Source organism: Silurus meridionalis, chromosome 24 (assembly GCF_014805685.1).
Source record: "Silurus meridionalis isolate SWU-2019-XX chromosome 24, ASM1480568v1, whole genome shotgun sequence".
In the NCBI taxonomy this organism is placed as follows: Eukaryota; Metazoa; Chordata; class Actinopteri; order Siluriformes; family Siluridae; genus Silurus; species Silurus meridionalis.
Genome location: NC_060907.1, coordinates 9,012,829 through 9,034,339, shown reverse-complemented (window position 1 = coordinate 9,034,339; position 21,511 = coordinate 9,012,829). Strand labels below are relative to the sequence as shown.

General features: G+C 37.7%; 1 protein-coding gene across 1 annotated transcript in view; it reads right to left on the bottom strand.

Annotated features, from left to right (window-relative positions):
* Window positions 1-21,511, bottom strand: part of vps8 (VPS8 subunit of CORVET complex) — a 118,805-nt gene that overhangs the window by 6,769 nt on the left and 90,525 nt on the right. Inside the window, 2 exon segments of the mRNA XM_046837249.1 lie at window positions 2,837-2,917; window positions 19,736-19,789. Of these exon segments, the coding sequence (XP_046693205.1) occupies window positions 2,837-2,917; window positions 19,736-19,789 (135 nt within the window).

The following is a 21,511-nucleotide window of genomic DNA, read 5'->3' as shown; positions in this document are numbered from 1 at the left end:
TGGCCTGGATAGCAGCCTGGAGCATCTGTCAAATGCTTAGAACAGAACCCCTGTGAGTTCTAGAGCACCACTGTACAGTAATAATAAGATTACAGTATGATATAATAAGCCTGTGTGTGTGTGTATGTGTGTGTGTGTGTTTATAAACAGTATGTGTGTGTGTGTGTGTGCTTCTCTAAGATCTATGTATTGGAGAGAATTGAAATCCCCCAAGCTGTCTCCATGGAAACAAGCATGTGATATCTTAATGTGATTCAGATGCATGTACCAAAAAAAAAAAAACATATTATATAAGCATGTGTGTGTGTAATATCTGTGTGTGTACGAAGAAGTGTTAACACACTTCTAAACATTAAATAAAATATTTTTAATGACTGAACTGAAAGCAGGAAGAGAAACAGAAGAGGAAATACACATTGACACACTCTGGAAACCTTCAGGTTTTTAATTCAAGGTGCCTGGATATGATGATAAATCAATTCATTATTAATTCTGTTGAATGGTGATGTATTTATAGAGTGTATTAAGTATTTATGGTGTAGAATAATGACAATAATATCTAGCTGAAAATACCAGATTCGTAACACTATAACCCTGAAACTGTACACTCATATCACTGGACTCGTAATACTAGACTTTAAACCTTTAAGCTAGACTCATAACAGCAGGACCCAGACATGATACACTGCTGCGATAACACTAGACACTAACCTTTAACCCACAGAGCTAGGCCTTTAAAGCTAGACTTGTGATCTGTATCACTAGAAGTCACTAGAAGGGTAGAATCATGACTCAGGATGTTAGACATGTAATGCTAGATCTTTTATTTATTCATAAAATCATGCTGCTGTAACACGAGGATGGCGTAATAAAAGGTTTATATTATCTTACACCACTCGGTGCAGCTGACCATGAGTCCACATGAACATCAGGGAACAGTTGATAACTTCAACAAAGGATAGAACTGTAATGAATATACATTCGGCGTCACACAGATGAGCATACATCTCAGGGAGTTTCTTCCTTGCCACAGTCACCAGTGGCTCGCTCATTATGAATAAACTTATAAAAATATTTTCTAACGTGTAAAATATATAGTCACGATTAGAGGTTCACCGATTAATCCGCACCGATAGTTGATTTTGTGGAACTATCGGCAAAAATCTATAATCGATAGTTTTTCCGGCTTCAGGTCTGCTTTTTTCACGAGGGCTGGAGGCACGCGAGACTGCACGTTGCACGGAGAGAGCACGGTGCACATAAATCGCTATGTATTCATTGTATTTTTTAAATTATTTATTTATTATATAATAATATTTATCAATAAATATTTTCAGATTTGTTTTCATTAGCACATTTTCATGAGCCAGGACTGTTTTTCTTTTTAATTTTTGTAAATAAAGTTCAGTACTATTTTACATGTGGTATTAGATTTGTTTTTTTTTATTCAATATCCATTTTTAAAAGTACCCATCAATTAATCAGTTATGGGCAAACAGGATCCAACCTAGCTATCTGTAAAATCCACTACCAGTCAACCTCTAATCACAATCTTATAAATTCTGTAAAACTGCTTTTGGGAAAATGTTCATTGTTAAAAGTGCTATACAAATAAAATAAAACGGAATTGAATTATAGTATCTTAGCCCCTCGTGACACTGCGTCCGTAACACTAACCCACAGTGCTAGACTTGTAACAGTAAAGCCATAAAAAAAAAAAAAAAAAACGGTTTTAAGTTCAATTCTGAACAAATAAAAATAAAATCACACCAAAGAATTATTAAGAACACGCAACATATAACACTAATTTTGTAACACCGGAGCAACAACACTAAACTAGTAGAACTATAACAATAAACCCCAAAACTAGAATTTCAGAGGGACCAGGAGTGAACACAGAAGATTAGATCAAATCAGGTTCTTCTTTCTCAAACTGTTACCACAAAGTTGGAGGCGCACAAGTGAATAAAATGTCTTTGGATGCAGTGGCATTACATTTTCCCTTCACTTGAACCAGGAGACCCAAATGCAGCATGACAATGCTACCGAGCACAAAGCAAACTCTATGAAGATCTGCTTGACATGGCTTGGAGTGGAAGATCTCCTGCTATAGAGCTCTGATCCGATCCCTATTGAACGCCTTTGGGACGCATCGGAACGCTGACTGCACCCCAGATCTCCTCACCCTACATCAGTACCTGACTTTACTAACACCCTTGTGGCTGAAAGAACACAAATCTCCACAAGCACACTCCAAAATCTAAACATCTTCTCAGAAAAGTGAAGGTAACAGTAAATGGGAACTAAATAAATTTAAAACTGGGGGTTTAGAAAGCACATATGAATCTTATGGTCAAGTGTCCACAAATTTTTGCCTATAAAGCTTATATACTGTATACAAACATGACTATTCGAAATGGGGAACAGTGAGAAAGACATAAAAAAGAGGAGGACGGACAGGAACGTCTCTGTATGCCTATGTGTGATCTATTACTGCTTTGATGGAGTGAAGAAGTATATTTAGTGTGTTATGCAATGCACTCAGAGGAGAGAGAGAGAGAGAGAGAGAGAGAGAGCGAGCGAGAGAGAGAGAGAGAGAGAGAGAGAGAGAGAGAGAGAGAGAGAGGGGCAGAGGTTTATATCCTCATTTGGTGCATTGAGACTGATAAGACGTGACAACAAAAAGAAAGGCATCATATCAACCCATACAGACAGCACACATGGTGTAGAGAAACAAACATCATTCTGCTGGAGATAAAGAAGGGATTATATGTAGTGAAAGAGCACTGAGAGGCAGAGCGAGAGCGGGATCATGTGTGGGTGTGATGCGTCTTACTCTGGAGGGTCCTCTGTACATGCAGCGCAGCTGGTCCCATGCCTGCGTCTGCTGGGTGTCTAAAGTCACTTCAGGCAGCTCCTGCAGCAGGGCAGAGTAATGCATTAATAATGACTGCCAGCACTTCCTTTCCTTTCCAACTGATTTAATATTCCGAAAGTGAAATTACATTTAAGTAGTTAATGATTTTCCATGGGCAGTTATTGAATCTCAAATGGGGCTCTTTTCAGCACATTCTAATTATACCCTACGTAGTACAAATATATACTGAATATAAAGTCAGAAAAATTAATAGAAATAGACTTTATCAATAACACTGTATATTTTTTTTTTTGACAGCAGGCCCAACTAGGGTGTAAATACAAATCAAAACATGGTATTACATTATTTCGTTGTATTGTTTAAAGCCCAAAAAAAAGGAGCTCCACACCAAAATTGTGCAACTGGGATTTTGTGTAAAGAACAATAAGGATAAACGCTGCAAAAAAGTTAGTCAGAACAGTGGAGTTAATTGGACATTTTCCGTTTTCCGGCTTGACAGCACGTCAGCGAAACGAGCGTGTGATGACCAACTGACGGCTTTGGCATTTAAACAATGCTGAAGAGAAGAGAAAGAAAAGACAGGGTTTGTTCTGGTTTACCGTTTTACTGTATATAGTATAAGAGCAGCTATGGGGCCACAATTTACTGTGTTATTCTTTCTAAAAGCGAATGCAGTCAGTCAGCGCTTCCTCTAGCAGCTCTCAATTAAGGAGGAGCTCAAGACCACATTGAAGAAAAGACCTGAAAAGATCACCACTTGATCCCTTATAGCCAGAAAAGAAGCTTGTCTCATGGGAAATGATACTGTTCCATCAGGAGGGCGATTTATTGATTATTACCATTTACCATATGTAATTACTATTACTAATTAATATTGCTATATGTAATTACTATTACATTACTTATTCATATATTTACAACAATGTGTATTAAGTAGTAAAACGAACAGAATAGAAAGTACTATGATTTGACAACTCTGGACTTATTTATATTTATTTATATACAGTTTGATGGCCGCAGGCAGAAATGATCTCTAGTGCCCCATAGGAGATCATTTCTATAACTATAAAACTATAAACTATAAAACTTCCTCTGAGTGTTAAAGGGCTGGTCCATGAGATAGATGTTAAACGATATAGATAATATAGAGTTATATTTATAGATTTTCATGCCACACTTATATATTGTTAATATCTTGGGCAATTATATGCAATGCAATAATCTCACTGCAATAACAGTAATTAGTTACTTTTGTAGTCTGACTTTTCTGTCATCTTTTCCACTATATATATATATATATATATATATATATATATATATATATATATATATATATATATATATATATATATAAATAATAAAAATATAATATATATTTTTAAGTAGTAGAGTAGTTTATTGTCCTCTGAAAATAACTCAACATACAGCCATCATTGTCAAAATAACTCACAACAAAAGTGAGTACACCCCAAGTGATAACAGCTGTACGTCATGTAACCGTGCAAAGTCACATGTCCTTTTCATCATGTTCATATTTTTGTCTGCTTGACAGAACCATACAAATTTGTTTATCTTGTATTAGATTAGAAATGTGGTGCTTTGAGTACAATTTTCCTATACTGAACACTGGATGCTCAACATGCACCTCATGACAAAAAATCCTGCAAACGGTTTGCTGAAGCCAGCTGGTCCATGAGCATGAATTACTGGAACCATGTCCTGTGGTCTGATAAGAATAAAATAAACTTGTTTGGCTCAGATGATGTCCAGCATGTGTGGCGACGCCCTGGTGAGGAGTACAAAGAAAATTGTGTCTTTCCTACAGCCAAGCATGGTGGTGGTAGCATCATGTCTGGGGCTGCATAAGTGGTGCTGGTACTGCGGAGCTTGGGTTTGTTGAGGGAAAGATGGATTCCAACAAGTACTGTGACATTTTGAAGTAGAACATGATGTGTTTGAGGTTTTCCAACATAATAACAACCTCAAACACACCGCCAAGATGACAGCTGCCTTGCTAAAAAAAGCTGAAGGTGATGGAGTGGTCAAGTATTTCTCCAGACCTGAACCCTTTGAGCACCTATGGGGATCCTCAAACTGAAGGTGGAGAAGCACCATGTGTCTAACATCCAGAAGCTCAGTGATGTCATTGGGGAGGAGTGAAGAGGATCCCAGCAACAACCTGTGCAGCTCTGGTGAACTCCATGCCCAGGAGGATTAAAGTAGTGATAGATAACAATGGTGCTCAACAAAATATTGACACTTTGGACACAGTTTTGACATGTTCACTTAGGGTGTACTCACTTTTGTTAAAAGTTATTTTGATAATAACGGCTGTATGTTGAGTTATTTTCAGAGGACAGAAAAATCTGTACTGCTGAACAAACTGCACATTGACTACTCAAAAATATATATAATGTATGAAATATGTTTCATTTTTATAATATTGAGAAAGTCTACAAAAATCTTTATTTTTACTTTGATGTTTTACTGTGAGCAACAGCAACAAGACAAATTCCCTATGGGATAAATAAAGTATTGTGATTCTGAATCGGATTCTGAATATTAGCATGCAACATGTGTAACATATCAACTTAAAACATAGCAGACTTTGCTTGGTTACGCCCTGGCGGGGAGTAACGTCAACCCAAGTAGGACACGAGTCGCCGAAACCCTTTGTCTTCCATACTAAACAGTGGCTGATGATTGAGGCCAATGAATGAAATTATTTTGTCTGATATTTCTTTACACTTCTAACTGTTCTTGCAGTAAGGTTGCGCTCTTTGAAGCATCTCTGTTACTAATAGCTGAGTATGTAGCGCTTGAGTTACAGAGTTGTTCCACTTTCTTAGCATGAAAATCTTGCTGATATGAAAAACTGCTCATATTCCTTTATGTGACAAACCTTCAAATGTCTAATAAGGTTGGAGGTGTTGAAATGTTTTGGGTGCTTCCAACAGTGTGATATTTTCTTGGTACACACGCTAATGTATTTTCTTTTTCAGACACCTTGTAGAATTGCCAGACCGGTGAAGTCATTTTGGCAGCACGTGAAAAATGTGTCTCGCAAGTTTGGCCTCATCTAATCGGCCTTTCTAAAGTCTGCCGATCAAACCTCCCGAATCTATTGGCCGATTTAGATAACCACTACACATCACAACGACCTCCTCATCACTATGTACCACATCTGTAGAGTGGTTGCTTCCCACAGAAAAAAAAAAACTTACAACCATGTGTGATGGTGAAACAAAATCATTTCGTTTCAGTGGACTTTGACTGTAAGATTTTCATGTGAACTGCGAGTTAACTGTGTAATTGCTTTCTCAAGACTTGGAAAAGTGTGGAAATTTGTGTCTGGCACAAAGACAATGCAGAAAAACAATACCGGAGAACCACATCTTCAGTCACCAAATTGCACTTAAAAAGCATAAAGCCAGTTTTTCACTGTCGGTAGAAAATTCACCACTTTAAGCTCATTTCCTTCAATAGGACTCAAACGTGACTTTTTGCCTCACTAAGTTCCGTAGCAGGTACAGAGAAAGACAATATGGAAAGCAAAGACATGGCAAAATGCAGAGTGTGGCCAATAAGAGAGTTAGATGCATATCTGGTTTGCAGATTTGCTCAATAATGAAATGTGTTCTGGAAAAAGGCAGGTGTTGACCGAGATCTGTTTTCCAATAGTAGCATTCTATTGTGCAGAATAAATGTTGGAGGACAATCTGCTAAATGCTGAAACTTTTTTCTACAAAAATCATTTTGAAAAATCAATAAACAATAAAAATAGAGCTGTTATTGTGAACCGTCTCCGGTCAAAATCTGTGATTTCCTCATTAGATTTTTGAGAAATATTTCTCAACATTAGATTCTTCTCCACTTTACACTTATTGCTCTTTACTCATAACACTACATCCACAGCTCTGTGTTTCTATCCAATCAGATTTCATCCATCACATCACATGTTACCAGGGTCAAAATCTCCTGTGAGGCCTTTAGAATCAACAGTGCTTGTAAAATGCATGTTGCTTGAAGCTCCTGCTTTAACCAATCAGATCAGCAAGCGTACAATAACATCTGCATTTTCACTTCCTTTGATTTGAGGTTCAGGAAAAACCCGGGGTCATTATTTGAGGTTAATATTGATGCTTCTGCCAGAGATGATGTATGTGGGTGGTGCAGTTGCTGGTGCAATAAAAGAAGACTTGTTGATTTGTGTTTGTATTTGTTTCTTTAGTAATGGCATTCTTTCTCGCTGTATGAGATACCTGTATGTGATGCAGCGATCTGTTATAATGCGTTTCTCTGTAATATTAATAGCTTCTATCGATAGGTCGACCGATGAATCAGTTTTGCTGATGAATCAGCATTAAAAGTTGTTTGCTGGAACTATTGGTTATCGGCAAAAATGCACATCGATAGTTTTTCCGGGTTTCGTTATACAGTATGAGAGAGGCCTCTAGAGGTAAATCACTGACTGTGCTGTTTATTTGAATTGCCTTTTTTATCTTGAATGTAACTGCTTTTATTTTTTGGAGTGATAGGTTTTTTTTTTCAGTTTGAATGCATGTCTTTTATTTTCCTCTATTTTTATTAATATAATTAATATAAGCATATTTATTTCATTTTGCACATTTTCATGATTCAGTACTGTTTTTCTTTTTCTTATAAAGTTCAGTACTTTTTCATGTAATATTATTTTAGTTTTAAAATCAAATTTACCCATTAAAAAAAAACTAATAGGTTGATCAAACAGTATTCGGCAAGTACGATCGAACCTAGCTATCGGTATCGGTAAAACAGGTTTGCTGACGCTGATGGTTAGTTTTGCATAAGATAATATGGATGTGTGCACAAAACGCATGATGAAAGTTGTTGAGGTAACTTCCTGAGTAATTCCTGTCCAAAAGATTCTGATTGGGGTGCTTTCCTGGTGGTAATGTCACACTTGAGTTCATTTAGCAGCACTTTTATGACAGGAATATACACTCCCAAGTGAACAGTGTTTGCACCACAGGCTCTACACAGCTCTTTCAAATGGCCTCAATATTCCGCTATACGACCATGCAATCTTTATCCTTTAATGGCTACACATTATCAGCTGAAACCTTTCTCCATGAACCACAGCATATCAGAAGATATTATACTCCAGCTATTTGATCTGGGAATGTCTGTTACGCTTTACTGGGTTCATTCTGCATTTCCTGTGAATACCAAACAAGCTAACAAAGTCTGACTCAAGCAGAGTCATTTCTGTAAATATCTACTGATGCTACTCAGAACTACAGGTGTGGTTTTGCACAGTGAGATGTGCTGCCATTAAAAAAGAAACAGCGTAATATAATCTCTCTCAGGAGTAAGTAAAAATGAAAATGTCACAAAAATGAGATCTGTGTAAAACAGTAAAGCTAACTGAAGACTCCATTTGATATGTCTCCTTGTAAAACTGTTCTTTTTCCCACAATACCCAGGAATATTAGCCATTTTCTCCTGAGTGTGTTTGAGAGCTAAAAAAAAAAAGTGTGTGTTTTCAGGAACTGTTTACTGCATAAGAGTAGTGTTTGTGTGTGTCTGTGTGTGTGTCTGTCTGAACTCGGGAGCAGAAGTGTGATTGAATGCCTCTAGAGTTTGGAGGCAAATAAATGCAATTATTTTCCCGTCTCCTCCAAGCGCAAAAAGAAATCAACTCCGTCACGCTTTAGTCGTTTAGGTTGGGAGAGGCGAGAGCCGGTGGCCAGCACTTGGCATCGATTTTACATCACTGCGGGCTTCCGAAGAGCAAGTCTCTTAAACCTGTTATTCATCCCTCAACTCATTTACTTCTTTAGGCCTATTACATTCTTACTGACTGCCAGCTTTCTTCAAGTGAAATGGTTTTCAAAAAACAATACAGGTAGTCCCCGAATAACGATTGTTGGAATTACGATTGTAATTTTACATTTTGTGTGGCGGCTAAACGTCGCAGCGTATATGCAGTACGATACGTTGGAATGCTGCCAGGATGTACATGTTGTATTTTTCTGTGTTTTTGGTGTTTTAAAGCCCAATATTAGCTTTTGTCTCTCTCCATTTTCTGGTCATGCATGCTGCCAAATACATATATTGCCGAAAGTTTGCAGACACCTGGTCATCAGTATTGTTTGTTCTTTTTGAGCATCGCATTCCACATTTAGTCCCGATTTTGTACTTATAATTCCCTCCACTCTTCTGGGAAGATGTTCCACTATATTTTGGAGTGTGCTTGCGGAGATTTGTGTTAATTTAAACACAAGGGCATTAGGCAAAAGTCATGAACTGATGTAGGAGGTGCGCAGTCAGCGTTTACATTCATCCCAAAGGTGTCCAATAGGGTTTGAGGTCAGAGCTCTATAACAGGAGATCTTTCACTCCAACCCATGCAAAGCAGATCTTTATGGAGTTTGCTTTGTGCACAGGGGCATCGTCATGCTGGAACAGGTTTCGGCCTTCTAGTTCAAGTGAAGGGAAGATTATAATGCTACCGCATCCAAAAGACACACTGTAGAATTGTGGGCCTTCAGCTTTGCGATCACAGTTGAGGAAAGAACCACATATGGCTGGGAAAGTCAGGTGTTTATGCACTACGGTAGTGTAAATTGCAAAATTATGTGCAGTAAATTCTTCAATTATTAATAAATGACACTACTGTAGTAGGCTAGGCCTGTCTCAACTTACGATATTTCCGAATTACGGTGAGCAAATCAGAACATTTCAACATAAAGCATGGACTACCTGTATATCATTATATCATCTGCTGATGGAACAAGTTTTTGCATATTTTTTCCTCATTCAGGTTTCAGGAAAACAGACGCACCAGAACGCGGATGGATGCTGAGCTCTGTGCCGCCCCGTTCCTGTCAACATCTGTTCGGATTAGCACTTGAATAAGATTTACAGCCCCAGCTGGCCCTTAATTACAGTAACTTTTGGCATGGAGTGAGAATACATCCATGCCAAACATAAGCCACGTTTCCTTAATAAACATAGAACACTGCGCTAACGCAACCTCTGTGCCCCTTAAATAGATCCGTCATTCAAAGATCTAACAATCAGCGATGATCTAAAAGCCGGAGAGACGTCGCACGCACCAGCGAGCTTTTATTTATCCATTTAGATCCTGAACAAAAAGAATTCGGGGACTTTCTGAAACCATAGTTTGCATACCCTGATGAGGAATAATGTGCAGCCATGGTGGGGTTTAAAACAGTTTCAATACAGTCCACACAGATTTCTCAATTCAGGAAAAGGAAGCATTTTTGAATCATTTCTTCTAAAAAATGTTAGATTTGTAGACCTAGTTAAGATTGTTTTTTTCCCATAAAAAGCTCTTTTTGGCCAAAATGTATTGGACAAAATCCATAAGCATCTTTCAAACCAAAGAATCAGGAGTAGTTGAGGGATTAGATGAGAAATTAAAGATCTCCTAATATGGGATGGTGAAATGGGCAGGGCTTGCAGTAAAACAGATAATTAAGGCTTTGTATCGGCAAGGATCTGGCGATACGATACGTATTATATTGAGTTTGTATTCTTGCATACGCTCTGGATAAGGGCGTCTGCTAAATGCCACAAATGCAAATGTAAATGTAAATGTATCACAGTACAGGGGCTGTGATACGATATTTTGCGATACATTGCGATACTGTAAGCATGCCGATATATTGGGATATTTCTTATTTTAGGAAAAGGATATGATGGTCTAGTGGTCTAGTGGTTAGGATGCGGCGCTCTCACCGTGGCGGCCCGTGTTCGATCCCCGGTCAGGGAACCAACCCCAGCCATTAGGGTTGCACAAGCCAGTGCACTAGTGCCGGTCCCAAGCCCGGATAAATGGGGAGGGTTGCGTTAGGAAGGGCATCCTGCGTAAAAACGTGCCAAATCGAACATGCGGATCATGTTTACGGATGATCCGCTGTGGCGACCCCTAATGGGAGAAGCCGAAAGAAAGTTTTATTTAACCAGAACACAGTGGGACCTGCATTTGCATTAATTACATCTAAAATGACATTGTTTACCCAAACCCCTTAAACCTACCCATACCATGAAACCTGTGCCAGCCCTTACCCGTATCACTCCACAGTGCCATTAAGTGTAATCCAATACACAAACACAATTAGCATCATTGTACCTAACATGGTCATTTTTTTAATTAATTTTTTTTTAAACATATGTACATAGTCATTACAGACACCTAATATGAAGTGGGATTGATGTTGATGATTGTATTATATTATTAATATGCACATGCTGCCATGAAAGCACAGCCACAAAGTTTTTTAATGCAATTTAATCATATTCCCAGCTGAAAAACTAACCGCACATGAACAAAACATACTGCCGTCGGCGCTAAATAGACGTTTAACAAAAGTCTGCATACATATGGGAACTGCACCATGAAAGACCAGTTACTGAAGTTTTGGGAGAGAAAGGCTGTTGTGTCTAATGCTCAACAGTCCTGGGTCTTCATTGTTGTATTTTTCATTTCATGATGTGCCAAATGTTTTTTAATCGGTGAAAGGACACAAACAAAACATACTCCAGCGGAAGTTATACCCATAATTGTTTTTACAACTGCGCCCCTGGAAACAGGTGGATATTATTGCTAACATTTGTGCCGTGCCCTTCTGCTAGTACTTCCTGCCACTGTTAAAGTTCAGAGTTTAAAAAACTGCTATCAATTTTGCAGTCAGGATATGAACTCAAAATGAAACGACTGCCATGAATCTTGTAAGAAGTACGAGTATCGATATTTTCTTACACCCCCACAGCTAATAGTGAAGAATTCCAAACATCTCTGCAGCAGTCAGTCAATCTAATTTGACATATTGATTGGCTTTGAGTATCTCAAATTACAATTTTAGCAATTAATACATAATGCAACAAGGTTGATAGCTCTGCACTGAAACAAATAAAAATAAGTGTGAACACCATACATCATGCACAAAACTAGTTATTAACTACTAACTGATTGAACATCTGCTTCATGTTCTGAGGTGTACCTTCTGATTGCAGTTTTTGTCTGAGCAATGAGTGAAAGATTGTTAGGAAGATGATTGGGCTCTATATTCACCTTTGGCCAATGTGTTTTCCTTTTTTATTTCATTTATTAAGAGCAATGAGAAACCAGACTAAATTAAACAGCGAATGAAACAAAAACATTCCACTCAGCAAAACAGACTACCCACATGTTCCTCGAATTGTTGTATGCCTTTTAATTTCCCACTGAACTGTGCAACGTTTAAAGGCTGTCACTTTAAGACAAATACAGTAGCCTTGTGCTGACATTTACAACACCTCCCTGGTGTATCCACATGCAGCCTCGTTAGCAGTAGCACAAGAGTTAAAATATTAATTAAAGGGGAAACTCACAACAGCTTGACCGCAGCGGTGAGCCATCACTCTGAACCCCCGACCAAGTGTAACACCTGTGTGTGTGAAGAAGCTTCAGGAAAGAAAGGCCTTTCTGGTAATGGGGTTGTAGAGCGTGGTGCTCATGACACCACTGAGAGTGGCAAAATGCCTGATGGGAAGTCGCTGTGATGAGTCACTGATTATAATCAGGGAAATAAATCCGCCCCCCATCAGGGCTCCTTTGAAATGAAAATGTGCTCTTTCAGAAAGAAGACCACTTTACTTGAAGGTCTCAAGCCTGTGGCACTTACAAACAAAAGCTTAATTGCAAAAAATGGGACTAATGCATCAAGCTAATTAATTAAATCCATAATTAAAAGTGCAATTTTAAAAAATGTAATTTCTTCCCAGACCTGGGGAGAGAATGGTATAATTTCTTAGGAATTGTGCAAACGTTTACACACCCCACACTGCTAAAAACCTGCTTTTGTAACTTAACTTAAACCTGAACAAACAGTGTACAAAATAGTGAGCTGATTGACTAACAGGATCTAAAGAGGATTTTTTTCCCCCCATTTAAGCAAGATAAAACGTCTCAAAGAATTCGAAATTTGGAGCGGTTTACTCAAGGGTGCAAAATACACTGTAGCGTCTCTCCAAGTAAATCTGTGGAAGCCCATTTGTTCAGCTGAAGACAAAATGATACTTAATACTAGGATTTAAAAAGGTTTTGCCTCACGCACATAACACACAATATGCATAGTTGAATTTTCACTTCTGGGAGCATATTTATAAACTAATCCTGGCTCTCAAAAACAAAATATTACAATCTCAATTCCAAAAATGTTGGGATGCTCTGTAACATGTAAATTTACATTAGACCATTGAATAATATCAAATGTTTAAACTAGGGTAAGATACCATGTTAAAGAAAAAATAAGTAATTCTGAATTAAATGGCTGGAACACATCTAAACAAAAGTTGTGACAGGGCGATGTTTACCACTGTGTAGCATCCATGTTTAAAAACAGTCTGAACACATCTGGGAACTGCATCATGAAGACCAGTTACTGGAGATTTGAGAAAGTAATGATGTTCCTTTTGTGTTTGATGCTCAACATTCCTGGGTCTTTTATGTTGTATTTTTCATTTCATTATGTGCCAAATGTTGTCAATTGGTGAAAAGTCTGGGAAGACAGTATGTGAAATGGCACTGCCCTGCTGAAATCAGCAAGGCCTTTTCTTTTTCATTTTCCTGATGGGAGCATATGTAGCCCTAAAACCTGTATATATCGTTCAGCATTGATGGAGCCTTTCCAGATGTGCAAGCTGCCCATAGGCACTAACGCACCCCATGTCACCAGAGATGCAGGCTTTAAACTGAGTGCAGATAAGCCGGATGATCCCTCTCCTCTTTAGTCTGGAGGATGAGTCAGTATTGGTTTTAAAAATAATTTTAAAATGTTGATTCATCTGAACACAGAACAATCTCCCACTTTGCCTCATTATAGTTTAAATGAGCTCTTGCCCAGAGAAGATGGCTTTGTTTCTGGGTCATCTTTACATATGGCTTCTACTTTGCATGATGGAGATTTATCCTGCATTTGTGAATGACACAGTGAACTGTGTTTACAGACAATGAGTTCTGGGGGGTGTTAGTGAGCCCATGCAGTGATTTTCATTACAGAGTCATATCTGTTTTTAATGCAGTAGAACCTGAGAGTCTGAAGATCACAGGCATATATTATTGATTTTTGCCCTTCTCTCTTGCACACATACATTTCTGCAGTTTCTCAGAATGTACTGGAAATAATACTAGATTCAAACTTTTCACAATTTGATTCTGAAATTGTTCCACAATTTCTAGAGTTTTCTTACAGATTGGTGAACCTCTGCCTGTTTTTTTACTTCTGAGACTCTGCCTCTTCAAGAAATTCTTATAATACCCAGTTATGTTTCTGACCGGTTGCCTGTTAACCTACTTAGCTGCAAAACGTTCCTCCAGCTGTTACTGTTCTAAGAAAAAATATGGGTTTATAAGATTTGCAAATCAATGCATTCTGATTTTATATACATTTTACACAGCATCCCAATTTATTTTTAAATTGTAGTTGTATATTCTTTACCCTACTTTGCAAAAGACATTATTCACAGAGGTCTTACTTGTATAAATCGAGAACCCTGCCCCACTAACCCACATGCCCCAACCTCTACACCTTAACCCAGTATTGTGGAAAGTCTTTGACACTGTATTATTGATTCGCACCAGTCTGTTAGTAAAAAAATAAATAAATAAAAAAAAATCGGAGCACTTTGCGCACGTGATTTATCAGAAAAAGTAATTTTTGTCATTTGACTAAATTATTTTGGTGAATAAATGTCTTCATTACATAAAAAAAATACATATTCAATCTACATATTTAATCAGCACAAACAATCTGGCAACACAGATTAGTTTAATTTCACACCTAATTTACTTATTTGGTTATTTAATTTTGAACTCACCCAGGAATTAAAGAGCGTATTAATGTCCTCTTTACTGTGCGTGTACTTGCTCTGACATGGTAGTCTACATTCCTTAAACATTTATCTCTGTTGCTAAACTTGCAGTCACTTTGCAGTGCTAAGCAAAAAAATCAATTTGCACCTCCTGCAAGATACATTTAACAGGCGTTAGCAGGCACAGATCATGTAATAAACTACAGACAAATGTCAGATGCCCTGGAAAAGCTTTCTGCTACTGAATCAGGGAAGTAGCAAAAACTCTAGTTTTGTAACACGCCAACAGATGGCAGCACAAGGCTGCACGCACAGTCACCGGGAGCACCGACCTTCATAAATAAGTGTGTACTGGTGCTATTTTGACCCCGTGTGCATCCTCAAGTTTCTCGCTGAAAACAACAACATCTCATTTGCCCACCCACTCTACTCGACAGATTTGGCGGATTTTTGCTCTCTTCCTGAAGATGAAGATCCAGCCTAAAGGTCACTGTTTTGACACCACTGCAGAGATCCGGCACGAGTAGCAGAAGGTGCTTGACAAGCATCGAAATGAAGACTTCCAGGACATATTCCAGAAGTGTCAGGAACAGTGGGAGCGCTCTATTGATGTGCAAGGGCACTATTTTAAAGGTGATCGTGTAAAAACTTAGATAAATAAAGTACTTTCTTCTAAACAGAGCTAGTCTCAAGATACTTTAGATACTACCTCGTTTGACATCTTTCCGATGGCATATATTAGCTGCTCTCAATCAGGTCCAGTGGCCAAGGGTCTGGCCATTTTGCGGATTGCTATCATATGTGTAACATTCGACTGATTTTTGTTTACAGAAGATAAATTATAAAATGAAGGTTATTTTTAAAAGAGTTAACAAGTAATAAACAGTGTAGAGTGAAAAAAATAGGTTTCAATTAATTGTTAATTTAAAGTATAGCGATGCGTAAGAACGTCAAACCCCTACTAACAGGGTTTTTGCAGATTTTACAAAGTTAAATTGAAAACTTTTTAAGATCATTAAGAAAGAAATTTAGGACCTATATCACGACATCAAAAACACACACACAAATACGTTGTTAGCAACTGGCCTTGACGAAGCCCTAAATAATTTTTTTCAAGTGAGTATCGATGAACTTGCACTTGTTTTAACGTCTTTTAAACAATTTGACAAAAATTCCACTCCAATAACAGAAAGCTGATTGTCTGTTGCATGTTGGTTTCAATTGTAGTAGTAATACAGCAAATTCTTTTTGGACTAGTGCAAGAAAGATGTACAACATCACGGAAACTAACAAACTAATAAATTCGCGTTACATGGACATCGGAAAATTAAGACCCGTTTAAAATGACTTAAGACCTAAAACAGCAAATGTAAAACTTTTTAAAGCCTAAAATTTCAATTTGTACCTTTTAGACATTTCAAGACCCGACGGAAACCCTGATTAATAATGTTAATAATGATCGTATAAAACATAAAACAGATTGTAGCGTGTGTAAGGAGAGACGGCTGCTTTCTGCTGAAGGTCGGTGGAAGCGTGTGGACGGCGTCATGACCGATTTGTGAGATAATCGAACAAATCGCACATTCAGCTGGTGCTGAGCCAGCGCTCACCGTGTGGTAGGGCGGCTGTAATCTGGGAAGCCGTGGGCGTCGGAGTAAACGAACAAATTTCTCTGTCGCTCCTGCTGCATTGTCAGTGCTATGATTAGCTTTCAGAGACTTGACGCAAGCGTTGGAAAAACGCAGCCTAATTACGGCGGTTAATCATCGTCGCTTGGGTGACGACAGATGGGAATGTCACAAGGGGGAGGACGGAAAAGACAGAAAAAAGAGACTCCAAGGTAAAGCCAGGATAAAAGGACGAGTATAGAAAAGGAAGAGGCGAAGTCAAAGGGGTCACGCTACATATTTTGGCAACCCTCGGTCACTTGAAATGAGAATGTGGCCTCACAAGACAGACAAGTGATGAATCTGGTGAGGGAAATGCTGAATGCCCAGCGGTGAGAAAGGAGGCGCTTCCTGCCACCGGTGCTGCCTGGAAATCTTCAGAGAAAGAAATAAAATGAAAAAAGAAAGAAAAAACCCACTATGCATCAGCAGTCAGAGACGAAAGAAAAGAGCAAGTGAGTGAGCGAGTGAGCGAGTGAGAGGCGTCAGGTTAAAGCCATCATAACCAAGCTAATGTTTCATAGATGGGAGTGCAGATGAGAGGCCGACTCTGTTTCACACATGGCTGCGTCTACAAAACAAGTCAGAGTCTCTCTCTCTTTACAGCGAGCAAGCGAGCAGGAGCACTGCCCGCAGCATCCTTTCTCCAAACCTGCGCTAGAAATGTTCTGCTCTCAGTGTAAGAAAATCTTGTTCTGTTTTCTCCTTCCCCCTATGCTGTTCTGCATTTTTTTTGTAGATGACTGTATTAGTCTTCATTGAGACAGTGCCCAGTTTTGTACAGAATTCTTTTCAATAATGCACCGTTAGGAGGAGCCTGATTCTGCCAGACAATCTCGCAGTCGAATCTTCACAGAGGTGATACAGACCAAGGATCATACCATTTTGGTTGGGGATGATCAATGTCACCAGTTTTATTGATTACATTTTTGTATTAACTACTAAGTTAATATACAGCCCATTACACAGAAGCATTTTGGCAGCAGGGATTTAAATACTGTACAATTTCTGGGAGATTGTGTAAAGGTATATTCTGCGCTAATTTAATTGCGCAAGTGCATTTTTAAAAATATTTTTCGCTGCATAGCTGTTGCGCTGTACTCGCGCAGGCAATTTAGCCGATTTTATACGATTTGCTGACACGTGAAATGTAAATTCCGTTTGCAGTGTGGCCTTTCTGCACTTATTTATGTGTTTTTTTTGTTTTTAGGTTTATTGATCCAAAATGTTTTGACACATTTTCTTTTGTATCTTTGTGTGATGTTCAGGCTTTAAAATGTATGAGGAATCGTTTCACGGATGTTTATCCACATTAATTTTTATTTCAACATTAAAAAGAAGGCAAAGGCAGTTTCGTCTATTACTTCATAGGCAGTTTGGTCACTTTATTAGAAAGATGAATCTGTGTGACAGGAAATAAAAGTTGTCAAACACACACATGATTCGACTATCAATAGTTTATGGGCAAGAATTGACGATTCTTATTTGGCTATGTAAATCCTGACATGGGGGCATCACTAAATAGGTGAAAAATAGTGCTATTTTTAAATCTGTTGATAAATAATGATGGAATTCCTTTTATTATCTTAAACCAGTCTTACACAGTTTACCATCAGATACTAGCACTATACATACACTACTATACTGACAATAAACTAATAAAGACTTTTAATATTAATAGTTTTAACTTACTAATAATATTTACTTGTATTTATTTAACAAAGTCTGCACACACACAGACATAACTATTTACTTGTTGGACTCTCGCAACAGTGTCTGCACATTTTTCCCTGCTACAGCCTTTTATTTATTTGCTGTACATATATTTACACACACACATATATCTATACAGGTAGTCCCCTACTTACGATGGAGATACGTTACGACGACTCCTTCGTAAGTCAAGAATATGGTAAGTCGAAGATGGTGCTATGACTGACAGCCTTTCCTGCTTCATGTTGATTTATTATATATATATATATATATATATATATATATATATATATATATATATATATATATATATATGGCTTTCCTCTTCTTTTTTACACTACCAGCAGGAGACGTACTTGCATGGGAGACATGCTTTTATCACAAAAATTGCTGTTTGAACACAAAAACACTGAGGTAACTTTACTCTGTCGACCGCTAGCGAGAGTGGGGCATCTCACAGGGCGAGAGATACGTCCCTTTCCAGCTGCACGTCCAACGTATCCTACATCCTACGCTGCTGCCTGTGGGACGAAATCTTAAATATTTTTTACAATTTTGTCGTATCACTATCGTCATCGTAAGATTGAAAAAACGTAGTTCGAACCATCAACTCGGGGACCATCTGTATATATAATCATCTTTTTATCTATCTATCTATCTATCTATCTATCTATCTATCTATCTATCTATCTATCTATGTCTGTTGCAACACACAATGATGTATTCAATGATACATTATTAATACAATCATAACAATAATAATAGTAATATAATATTAATATAATACCGTTAATATAAATGATAATTTCTGTAAGTATTTGTAAATACCCAAGTGGGTACGAGAGGTAGACAGATGACCAATCAGAGTACAGGTTGTATCAGGTTGTGTCTATAAATCGTCATAATTGTAAATCAAATAAAAAAAAAATAATAATAAAAAAAAAAGAGATCCCCCGAAAAAAAGCCTTTTAGGGTGAAAAATGATAAGACCCAGTCTTATAATATAATTATTATTATTACATTTATAATTTAATTATCTGCAATCATATATTGTGTATAGTCAAGCTGCAACGGTCAGGTCTTTATGATAGATGCTTACGTGTGTCCCAAAAGCGGAATGACCCTCAACAATGTTTTATCATGTACTGATATGTAAATCTCATAGTAGTCACGGAGGTCTGTGTACTGTATGCATTCTCTCTGCCAGTAAACTTTCATAGACGGTGTCTTGTGTGACTGATACTCCCGGGCACGTATTGGGATGAGACTCCTGGAGTGGTATCTGGCTCAGACAACAGCTAGTGAGCAAAACAGTGTTTTCAGTCCGCATTTTCTATCCGTTTTTTTTTTTTTATGCTTAAATGCACGGATTTGTGTTTAAAAGCATTTTTTGCCTCAAAGAAAATCCATCAACCTTGGAGTTGTGAACTTCATATTGAAATAGTGATCTTACTTACCATTAGGCAATTTAGCTTCACTAAAGATGAAATATTTCCTCTAAAACATTACAGTATTCTAAAATGCCCCAGATTTACACAATAATAATAGTCCGCACACAATCCCATTTTGGATTATAATCTGATCGTTACGATCGCACCATAATCGCAGGCCTTACCTTAATTTGATGAGCGTTGGTGGCGGATCCCCGATGGACGGATGTCACTTTGGTCTGAAATATAACAAGGGATGACAGGTGAGTGCTCTGACACACAGCTGCACTGACAGAACAAGGCAAAAAAAAAAACCAAAAAAAAAAAAACAAAGAGGGCAGTGTTGAAAAGAAACCGGATTAGGATGGACAGGTTCAATGAATGGCCCAGGGGGGTGGGGTGGTCCGACCTCCTGAAACATCAAACACTTTATCATCACTAGATAAGAAAACAGGAGGTCGTGTCAAAAGTGCTGGAGTCCATCAGCATGGTTTTCACAGTGAAGTGACCAACCATCGTGCTTACAACAACTACAGATCGATTACATTCATATATGCTTTCTTGTTTGGATTTTTAAGTATTAAACCTAAAGATGTCCACCAAATCCACATGCTGTCTTTGCAAACCTTCTAAAGGTGCTGAAATGTTTGATTTGCATATCATTTGCATATTTCTAATTCACGTGAATTAGCAATAAAATCCGTAGGTGGGAATTGGCTATTAGTAGACACTGTTTCCGGTCTGTATTGAGCGGGACATGAACAGCTGGAAGAGATCTAACATTTTAGAGACAAAAATAACAAGCATACAAGAGATATACAGGATTAAAAGATTAAGTGTTTATCCTAAAATAATTACTTTTTTTTTTTAATGGGGGAAAAACTACAACTGGACAAATATTTGAGGAAATGTAATGCAAAACTCAATCATTTAAAGCATTTGGTAGACAATAATCTACCTTACAATAATTTCAATTATACAACTGAGCAGTTGAAGGTTCAGGGCCTTGCTCAAGGGCCCAGCAGTGCCAGTAGGTGGCGCTGGGATTCGACCTTGTGACCTCACAATCCAAAGTCCAACATCTTCAACACTGCGTCACCACCACTAGTAGTATTTGTTGTGCTTTTTTTTTTTCTAAGTCATTAAGAAAAAGGTTTTGTTCCACTGATAATTTTATTAGATATCAATCATTGTGTATCATTAATATCTTTCTAATAATAGATTGTTGTGCTGAGAGGAACAGAGTCTTTTCACATAAACTGAGTTGATTAAGAAAAGATTCTTGTGACAAAAATGATAATAGGAACATTATAGCCGTAATAAATCATAGTAATTTGGATACTTCATTTGAAGGCAAATACTTTTGTATTTTTACTCAAGTGAAATTTTACAGGAGCACTTTTACTGGAGTAATAATTAACCTACTATATCTCTACTTTTACCCAAGTAGATGCTTTGTGTACTTCGTCCACCACTGGTTACCACTTCCCAATCTTCCCAATCAATCAGACTAACTCTTTAAACCAGACATATTCTGACCAAGATATATCTCAGCTAAACTATTTTTCCTATCAATTGAATTCATTTTTATTTGTATAGCTCTTTTAACATTGGACATCTCAAAACAGCTTTACACAGATAAATAGGTTAATAAAATCTTATTAAAGAATGTACAATTTAGTGCATATAAGGTTGTTCCTTATAATTTTATGTTTAACCCCTAAATGAGCAAACCAGTGGCAAGAAAAAAACCCTGAGGCGGCATAAGGAAGAAACCTTGAGAGGAACCGACTCAAGGGAATCCATCCTCATCTGGGATGCACTGAATGTTCATTTATTACAGTTAAATGTTGAAGTGTGCAGTAATAGTGCACACACATTCATGGCAACGTGTAGCGTGTCAAAAAGGGAACAATACAACCAACACACAGATACATAGCATCTAAAATATGCTGGTGAAA